This window comes from Nanorana parkeri, unplaced genomic scaffold, assembly GCF_000935625.1.
Source record: "Nanorana parkeri isolate BGI_ZX_2015 unplaced genomic scaffold, ASM93562v1 scaffold1620, whole genome shotgun sequence".
Taxonomy (NCBI): domain Eukaryota; kingdom Metazoa; phylum Chordata; class Amphibia; order Anura; family Dicroglossidae; genus Nanorana; species Nanorana parkeri.
In genome coordinates this window covers 12896-23197 of record NW_017307888.1, presented here as the reverse complement: position 1 = coordinate 23197, position 10302 = coordinate 12896, and the positions used below count along the sequence as shown (strand labels likewise).

Here is a 10302-nt window from a genome sequence, read left to right as displayed (position 1 = left end):
CCTCCATCAGCACCAGACACCCTCCATCAGCACCAGACACCCTCCATCAGTACCAGACACCCTCCATCAGCACCAGACACCCTCCATCAGCACCAGACACCCTCCATCAGTACCAGACACCCTCCATCAGCACCAGACACCCTCCAAAATGTGGTGGAAAGTCTTCCCAGGAAAGTGGAGGATGGTATAGACACAAAGGGAGGCCAACTCCATATAACTCATATCCTATAAAGTGGGTGGGACAAGGAAATCCTTCCAAATCCGCATCCGGCCAGTTTCCTGAATCGCTTCATCTGCAAACGTGGTAAAGAATCCACAATGTTAATAAATTAAGTACAAAGCATTACATTTAAAACACAGACAAAACAAAGTCATGTGATCTCTATGAGAGGTAATAATAACTGGAAGTGTCACACGGACACATTTCTCAGCATGCTGCAATGCCGATGACAGGTCCACTTTAAGTAGAAGAAGCATTCCACGGATGAGCCGCTCTGAGTGGGCACCGAGGGGTTAAGTTTCCGCATGCAGCGCGCAGCGGGTACGTACATCGGTGGGCGGAGCTCTCCCCCGTCTCCTGATAATTGTACCTGCCGGCCATTTATTGATAGAACACGTTTAAGAACATCTGCTGCCGCGGTTTTTAATATCCTCCGACGCCAGCGGTCGCCAGGCTGCGCTTTAGCTCCGTACACATCGCGGTGTAACCAGCTCCGCCCCCGGGCCGACTCGTCTTCCAATTACGAGAGGAGATCAGTTTGTTGCCTTCAGGAGAATCAGCTCCTAAAATTCCAATTAAAGCCGCCGAATCCGACGTTCCGTCAGAAATATAGAGAGGCGTCTAACGATGAGCCGAAGATCAGTACAAGGGACCGGACCCGCCATGGCGCCAGCACCCACTGACAGGGAACAAGCAAGTGGCCAGTGAAGTCAGAACTCACCAGCATACTTGTTCAGAAGAGGCCAGCAATAGGCACTGATTTGCAGCCTCTAGTGCAGGCGCTGGGACAGCCCTCAGTCTGCAGGGTGTGTGGAGGCTCCGAATGAGCTCACAAGGGCCAATGTACCAGGAGAAGTTCATGTGATGGTCAGAGGGAGAGTCAGGCAACCAGCATGTCCAATGGCCGCCGGCCTCCATGTTCTCTCAGGAAGGAGTTATGTAATCTCTGTGCCATGTTTCTGTTACCTGTCATGGTTCAGCCCTCCCACCCCCGAAAACACCTTCTTGTCAGTAATAAGAACCCGTGAACACCGTATCTTCTGGGGTTTGAGTTTCTGCCTGCTATTCCCGGCTCCGCCCACTCCCCCGTGTCATCCAGTTCTGTGGCCTTGGTGGGTCACGTTAATGATGGAATCCTGTGGTCTCTCCATGTGTCTTCTCTGCTCCCATACATTTCCCTGATCAGTCACTTCTACCATACACTGCTCCCTGCCCCCACACACCTCCCATGAGCCTCCCACACTCTCGTCCCTCCCCTGTATTCCCCCAGGCCCCTCCCCTGTATTCTCCCAGGCCCCTCCCCTGTATTCTCCCAGGCCCCTCCCTTTCCCTAGGTCCCTTCCCTGAGGTGCTCTGCTGTTACTATTCTGGCTCCCCGGTGATTGTTGTCACCCTAAAACGCAGAGCCGGCAGGAAATGGGAAGAACAGTCTTCAGAAGTTTTCTTATTCTGGTTATTGCCGGAGAAGCTCCGCCCCCAAAATCACACCAACTCTTCATTCTGTTTATCAAACTTTCTCTATTCTTCAATTTCTACAGAAGAATCATAAAAACCCTTTTATGGGATTCCTCGAAGAAATTCAAAGTGCCCAATAAAAATAAAAGACGGAGAATTCCACATCTGCGGCTTTATTTTATGGCGGAGATTTCATTACCGGCGGAAAACAGGAAGTCTGTTGTCATAAAACACCGAGATGAAGACAACCAGCAACCGAAGGAAACGCCAGATACAAAGTGACACCTACATAGCCGACCTCCGTCCTCCCCTTCAGCCTTCTATCCGACCTCCGTCCTCCCCTTCAGCCTTCTATCCGACCTCCGTCCTTCCCTTCAGCCTTCTATCCGACCTCCGTCCTTCCCTTCAGTCTTATATCTGACCTCCATCCTTCCCTTCAGTCTTCTATCTGACCTCCGTCCTTCCCTTCAGTCTTCTATCTGACCTCCGTCCTCCCCTTCAGTCTTCTATATGACCTAAGTCCTCCACTTCAGTCTTCTATCTGACCTCCGTCCTCCCCTTCAGTCTTCTATCTGACCTCCGTCCTCCCCTTCAGTCTTCTATCTGACCTCCGTCCTTCCCTTCAGTCTTCTATCTGACCCCCGTCCTCCCCTTCAGTCTTCTATCTGACCTCCGTCCTTCCCTTCAGTCTTCTATCTGACCTCCGTCCTCCCCTTCAGTCTTCTATCTGACCTCCGTCCTCCCCTTCAGTCTTCTGTCTGACCTCCGTCCTTCCCTTCAGTCTTCTATCTGACCTCTGTCCTTCCCTTCAAGGGTTCCCCCCCAAGTACTAAGTCATGTTCTGCTTGGGGATCAAATACTTATTTTACTCCCTGAACTGCAACTCCATTTGTAACATTTGTGTCATGTGACTTCTCTGGATGTTTGGTGGATATTCTGTCTCCGATGATACAAATGATATCTGCCGGGGAGCCAATCATTGTTTTCCTCACTTCTGGAATTGATCATCGTCAATGGCGAGTGTTATCTCTGCTACAATTGTTTGGCGCGGAGCCGCAGCGCGGGTGACGGTAGATGTCAATGGACATATAAAACGCATTATGTGGGTTCACCAAGTGACCCCCCCAATCCCGGCACCATGCGAAGCGCCGACACCTCCCCGCACACCTGACATTTGAGAGCTGCGACTCCTCTATAAATGTCATTAATGTACCAGAGACGGAGAGCGGAGACTCCAGCCAAAGATCCAGGCGCAGCACGGAGAGCGATCATGTGACGCAGCGACACGCGCATTCCAAACGTGAAACGCATTATGGAAAAGTTCAGAGCGAATGAAAGTGGAAATCTGAGAAAATGTGAAAAGCATCTTATAGACTTCTTCATATATTTCATACCAACAGCACATATACCGGCAATCCCAGAATGCCCTGCACTGCAGAAATCAGGCTGACAACGTGTCCGTGTGACCCTTCCAGGTATTTATTCCCTCTCACAAAGGTCACATGACTCCCCCTGGCAATCCCTTCATCTGCTTTACTCTCCAGAAGGAGGACGGCACCATCCTTGTTCAGGCACCATCCAGGGTCACCATCTACTTGCTGGACTTAGATGCCGGCTCAGAGATTACTGGGGGGGGGGGACTGAGGAAATGCTTCCTCCTGCCTGCAGCAGACTGATAACATCATCTTGGCTTAGACTCTGATGACGGACTCCACTGATGGTGGGCTCCACTGGTTGCAGACTCCACTGGTGGCGGACTCCACTGATGGCGGACTCCACTGATGGCGGACTCCACTGGTGGCGGACTCCACTGATGTAATTCTCTGGATGTGACACGGATACTCCCTGAGGGGGGATTGGATGAAACCTATCGAGAATCCAACTCCTACTTCAAATGGTAACTTACAGTGAGAGTATATTAAATCACGAGTCATTGCAGTCAGATGCAGAATAACCTCAGAATGGATGAACATGGTACATAGCCCGACTCACATGGATATAAGTGTGTGTCTGTCTGTATGGGTTGAGGTGCAATACTGAACTATTGTTTTATGCCAACTCTCTGCCAGCAAGATCCTGAGTCCTGGCGGACTCTGCTGATGGCGGACTCTACTGATGGCGGACTCTACTGATGGCGGACTCTACTGATGACGGACTCTACTGATGACGGACTCTACTGATGTGGCAGAGAGGCCAACTCTCTGCCAGCAAGATCCTGCGTGAATTTCCATGAGGCCTAAAGTGGCTCCCCATACAAATAAAGTCTGATACTAAAAATATAGCGGACAACAGAGCAAACGTGACATGACTCTTACAAAGATACACAGTATAAGATATAAGGATATATAGTATAAGATATCAGGATATATAGTATAAGATATCAGGATATATAGTATAAGATATAAGGATACACAGTATAAGATATAAGGATACACAGTATAAGATATAAGGATACACAGTATAAGATATAAGGATATATAGTATAAGATATAAGGATACACAGTATAAGATATAAGGATACACAGTATAAGATATAAGGATACACAGTATAAGATATCAGGATATATAGGAACATATAAGGAAATATAAGATAAAAGAAATAGTTTTGTTGAGATTGTTGCTCAGTATAAATATATTGGATGATGGGATTTTTAGGAGCCGGCTGATGGTTGGGAAATCACTTTGAAAATGGATACATTGTAGTAATTCGGCAATAGACGTAGCGGTGTATCGTCCCATTTTGATGATATTTGGCGTACATGTTACAATGACTCGAGGTTTGACTCTCTAACACACGCCTCACATTCCCTCTCAATGGGACAATAGTGAAGGATCTCACCTTTTCCAGCTGGTGAATCGCCTCCTCCATGCAGCACAGGGAGGCCAGCGTCCGCAGCGCGGTCGGGTACAGGCATTTAAACTGATCCTGACGCAGAATTTTAAACAGACCGACGACGGCCTCTTCCTGAAAAAAAAAATAATGTGGAATATTAGCTCAGAAATAGCCTGCTGGGCCGTATGACCCACATGAGGTTCAAGCTCTCTCATAGTGTACATCAGACACAGAATATCAAGCTCTGGATCTGATAGGGCTGCTGACATCACATCCAAGATGGCGGCACCAGGCAGGCTTTTGGATGTCTACACAAGGGAGGCTTTTAGAAGTAAATATCATACCAATAATATATTAAATGCACGTATAATCTTATGGGAAGATGGTGGTGGAAGTGAATGGTCTGGTGACAGGGTCTCTATAAGGAAGATGGGGCTTCCATTGATGCATACCTTCCCTCAATGTATTCATTGCTATATATACTGGATGTCCACACTATATAACATTTCAGTCCCAGTCTCTGGGAACAGTTAACCCCACCCACAGGCCTCAGGCCTGCCCAATTATGGGGTTGTCCTGTCCAGACCCCTCCCACTTACTATAGTGGCCCACCCATGCCCCACCTCTAAGTATCTGTGGACCGCCCACCCATTGCCCCATTGTAATGAATGTCTTATTGATTTATTGAGCATGCAGAGTAATTTATGGGTTGGGGGCTGGGAAGTGACCACGCTGCAATACTTAACAGCAGTAGAGAAGTGTCAGGTCACTGACATGTGCTCTCTGTGTGCATCTCAGGAACAGATGAACAGAAATACAAATCCTTTGACTCCCATGTGCGCAGAGGTGTATCTACTATAAAATGCGCCTATGGCGTCCCACAAAGCTCCTGGCAACCAGTGATGTCACTAGTTGCCAGGAGCGCCGCAGGATGCCTGCCAGAGTGAAACAAAGTTAGCTGTCTCTGTGGGTCAGTAAACTTTCACTGACCCGGGGAGTGGCTCCTCCCCCCTCCAAGTGGCACCCAGGGTATGTGCCATACGTGCCATGCTCTGGATAGGCCACCGCATGTGCGCATTTCATCCGCGCTATCGAGCTGTTTGCTCAGCTTTACACAAAAACTTTTTTTTCTTTCGTCATTTCTTTCCATGCCAACGACGACCTTCCCACCGTCACAGACAATAGCGGTTAAACACTGAGCGCCCGATATAGACAGTGACCCCCTGGCGGCGCAGACTGCGATGAGACGCCCCACGTAGGCGCACCCCCATTATTTACACAATTGACTTTTCACATCTGTAAATATCACTTTAATTAAAACTGCTGAAGAAGTCAGAAGTCGGCTCATGGTAACGAAAAGCTGCTTCCCGCCAGCAATGCCTCATTATCTGACCGTCATCACGTAAGACGCCGCTTGCCGCAATTAAGAGGAATTAACACGGAGAACTTCTACACTGATTGGGTGGGAAGGCGAACTGCTAACTGACAGCGAGCATCATGCAGGCGGGTGAAGTTCACGTGAACCGCGTATTATGCAGGAACACATGGAGGCAGCAAAAAATAAAACCGACGGATACTTTATAAATGGCAACTCGATGTCTTTAAATATACAATGAATCCTAAATCTTATGTTATGTGAGGTATGCGATTCTATATCGACTCCGGGAATCAGCTTGTTATATACAGTAATACCTCGGTTTACAAGTAACTTGGTTTGAGAGCGTTTTGCAAGACAAGCAAACCTTTCTGAAAAATGTTGCCTTGATATACAAGCAATGTCTTGCAATAAGAGCAAGAAAAGCACCACCCGAATAAGGCTGTAGCAGTGCGAGCGATGAGTCTCTTTAACGGCAATGCAACGTCACATTGGATAGATTCCTTGTTAAGGTTTCACGAAATGAAAAAGATTCCATTGAGCCAAGAGATCGCAGTCATTCCGTTACTGATAGTGAAAGTCGTCCTGCACAATAATCCTCCTCTCTCTTGTCTCCCTCACACCGGCCACGAAGGTAACCGGTAATTGGTTTATTTTTCTTTATATTTTGTACAGTATTATATTATATTACAGTACTGTAATAATTTTTATATTAATATTTTTGGGTTGTGGAACGAATCATCTGAATTTCCATTATTTCCTATGGGGAAATTCGCTTTGATATACAAGCGCTTTGGATTACAAGCATGCTTCCGGAACGAATTATGCTCGTAAACCAAGGTATTACTGTATGTGGACTGCCTGCCTCAGAGTTCTGCACAGTAATCATTCTGATCAGTTTCTTTAAAGTGACACTAAATTCCAAGGTTAAGGGCTTGTTAACACCAAATGCAGTACAGTGCGTTATTGGCGCTTTCTGGGCCGTTTTTTCTTTTTTTCTTTTAGCCTAAAATGGGCTTCTAGTGCGTTCCAGGGTGTTCGCATGCATTTTGGTGTGTTCCAGAGCTGAAAAAATAGGGCATGCTCTGGAACTGTGGCGGTATGATTATTTTGATTTTCGTAATTTTTTCGTCGCGATTTTTTTTCTGATTTTTTTCGTTATTTTATTTCTTCGTTTTTTATCGAATTTCCCGCCGGTTCCGCCCCCATGCGACGCGTCAGCTCGCAAGGGACGGAAGCCGGAAGACAGATGCCGGCGCCGGCCGGAGGACACCGCACGGCTCGAGGGACAAAGTAAGTAAATACTGTGGGATATTCCCGAGTGTAGCTCAGGGTATGGAGATGTAACCCCGAGCTACACTCGGGAATACCGCCAAGGAGGTTAAGGACCAGAGGTCTTGCTGCACTCTTTACCGGAGGGAACCCATATGGGTGGGTGCTCTTTTTTTTTTTTCTTCTTTTTTTATCAAATTCCCCGCCGGTTCCGCCCCCATGCGACGCGTCAGCTCGCAAGGGACGGAAGCCGGAAGACAGATGCCGGCGCCGGCCGGAGGACACCGCACGGCTCGAGGGACAAAGTAAGTAAATACTGTGGGATATTCCCGAGTGTAGCTCAGGGTATGGAGATGTAACCCCGAGCTACACTCGGGAATACCGCCAAGGAGGTTAAGGACCAGAGGTCTTGCTGCACTCTTTACCGGAGTCTGAGCCTGATGAAGGGGACCCCTTGAGGCCCCGGAAGCGCTTGCATTGAATGGCAATGTGCCATTAAATGGATTATTGATTTACTACTACGGTGTGCTGGTTACAATATTTTCTTCTGCTCTCGAACTGAACGCTGCGGTGTGAACTAGAGCCCAAAATACCATTGGAATACATTGGACGCAGTTTTGATCCGGTCTGTAACTGCTCCTCGCTTGGTGTGAACAAGCCCTAAATCTTCAATATACATTCACATACCTGAACTCTGAGCAACAATGTATCTTATTTGTGTATCATTCGGCTGGAGATCCTCCAATCATCTCTGATACTGTCCTTCCTTCTGGAGGGGGGCTACGTCTGTTCCCCGTGGTCCCTGTGTGTGTTGTAGAGTAGTCACCGCTCCAAGCTCCGCCCCCGGGATGGACTACAATCTCATGTCTAGTTTACTGATTTGTAATGAGATTGTAGTCCATCCTGGGGGGGGGGGGCTTGGAGCGGTGACTACTCTACAACACACACAGGGGCCATGGGGAACAGGCATAGCCCTCCCCCCTCCAGAAGGAAGGACGGTGTCAGAGAGGATTGGGAGATCTCCAGCCGAGTGATACACAAATAAGAGACATTGTTGCTCAGAGTTCAGGGACTTGAATGTATTTTTAAGGTTTAACTCCTGAGTTTAGTGTCAGTTTAATGCAAATTTAGCAGACAAACAATAGACTCTGCAGTTTCTGATGATGTGAAATATGCACAATGCTCCTGGAAGCCAGAGTTTGTAATGAGGGAGTTCAGGAGAAAAGAGAAACTATTGTGAATGTGTGTCCTGTTCCTTCACTCTACACACAAGTTAACTGCTTAAGGTTTTAGTCATGGGAGACACGCCCTAAAAGTCATTGACGAAGCCTCTAGGGCCTTGGTTCTCAACTGGTGGGTCGCGACCCCATGTTCAGTGGGTCCCTGCATGCCTTCCATTTTTCTAGGTGAAAAGCTCATCGGCTTCCCCCTACCGCAGCACTGTCAGTTCTGCCGCCAAACAGCCATTCAAAATATGCTGCCCGGTGCCGAGTGTCAGCTTGAGGTGGGATGGGCTATGCCCGTGAGGGAGCTCCATCTATAATTACAGTTCCCTCACGTGTCCTGGACCAGAGTGATGTCACATTCTGGCTACTACAGGGCATGCAAGTGAGATGTACCAGCATTGCACATATGGATGGAGCTCCGTCACAGCACAGCAACCCACACTGGACCCCAGGCTAAGGATCCACTCCAGTTCTTGTAAGGTATGGAGACCGGGTGGATCTTTTGAATGCACCTCCCACCCACAGTTTGGTCGCCCGCACCAGAAAGTGCAATAACGCAATGCTGTGCATTCCATTGCAGTGCAACTTGGGTTGCGACTTGATGACCAAGGACAAATGTGGGTCCCAAAGTTACATAGGTTGAGAACCACTGCTCTAGGGCATATCTTCTACGTCCTGCTCCCCTTCAGCTGCCTATAAGGCCCCATTCATTCACACCGCAGCATTTTGTACCTCCAATGTCTAAGTGCTACAACGCTGGGCGGGAGGAATCCCATTGTTTTCTATGACCCCCGTTCACACTGGAGAATTCGGTCACTTGTAGCACAAGAAAGTACATGAGCTTCTTTCGGAGCAGAGTCAAGGGTTCTGACTTCAATAGACTTCAATGAGAGCACCTGAAAAATCAGGACGCTCAGCTCCAGTGTGAATAGGACCTAAACCGGCAGCTACCGGCTGTCAAAATACATAGCGATTCCCTGTAGTAAAGATCATGTTGACCGACTGCCTTTTATTATATGATCAGCACTGTAGGAAACCTGGAGCAGCATTTTCCCCAGGACAGAACAGAAGATTATTTGTTATTCTTTTTTTATCCCTCCCGGTCTGTTACCATAGCCCGGCCCGTTACCATAGCCCGGTCCGTTACCATAGCCCGGTCCGTTACCATAGCCCGGTCTCACAATGTCAGTATAGTTTATCTTTAGTACAGAAATGTTACCAAGGGAATCCCAAACTGTTTATTTGCAGTCGGGTCCTCTGCACGCCGCCTCTGCACGCCGCCTCTGCACGCCGCCTCCGCTGCGGCCTGCACCGCATTGTGAAGAATCGCATTGTCATTTCTGTTTATTTTCTAATGAATGAGATCGACTCATTGACGGAGCGGAATATGAGACGCGGAATATGAGACGCGGAACGTGATCCGGGATTCCCAGTATAAAATGTGCGGATGTCCCCTCCTCCCCCTTTCATAAATATCATAAATGTCCGGCGCAGACACAACAAAGCCGGGTGCGGGCACAGCGCCCACCACCAGCATTTCATTTACATCCCCCATCCAGAACATCCGCTCGGGCCAGCCGCGCACAAAGGGCGCTTTGGCATTACCTGTGCCGGGGAGTCGTTCAAAAGGCGAAATGTTTGCAAATCAATTCTAATCAATTGTTTCCCGAGTGCGTTGCTAATGCAAACAGCGTCCTGCGCTTCGCCGAGGAACCGCGTAATTTTCTGTGTACGGATAGAACTGTCAGATCCGAGAACCCCCGCAAAAAAAAGTGCATGGCGGTTACCCGAAGACTAAAATGAGTGACTGCGCATTGCTCGCGCGTTCCCCAAATGTGCGTCCACAATCCAAGAAAAACTTCACCAAGCAATATTTGTATTCTTAGACTTTAGATTGAAGGAGAAGGAAAGTCAACACAAT

The 10302-nt window shown here is 48.2% G+C and overlaps 1 protein-coding gene across 1 annotated transcript in view; it reads right to left on the bottom strand.

Annotated features, from left to right (window-relative positions):
• The window catches only part of INSC (inscuteable homolog (Drosophila)), a gene marked incomplete at its 5' end in the record, with an annotated part of 55993 nt that overhangs the window by 32948 nt on the left and 12743 nt on the right, over positions 1 to 10302 (bottom strand). Inside the window, one exon of the mRNA XM_018570875.1 lies at positions 4515 to 4640. Coding sequence (XP_018426377.1) covers positions 4515 to 4640 — 126 coding nt within the window. The remainder of the gene's footprint in view (positions 1 to 4514; positions 4641 to 10302) is intronic.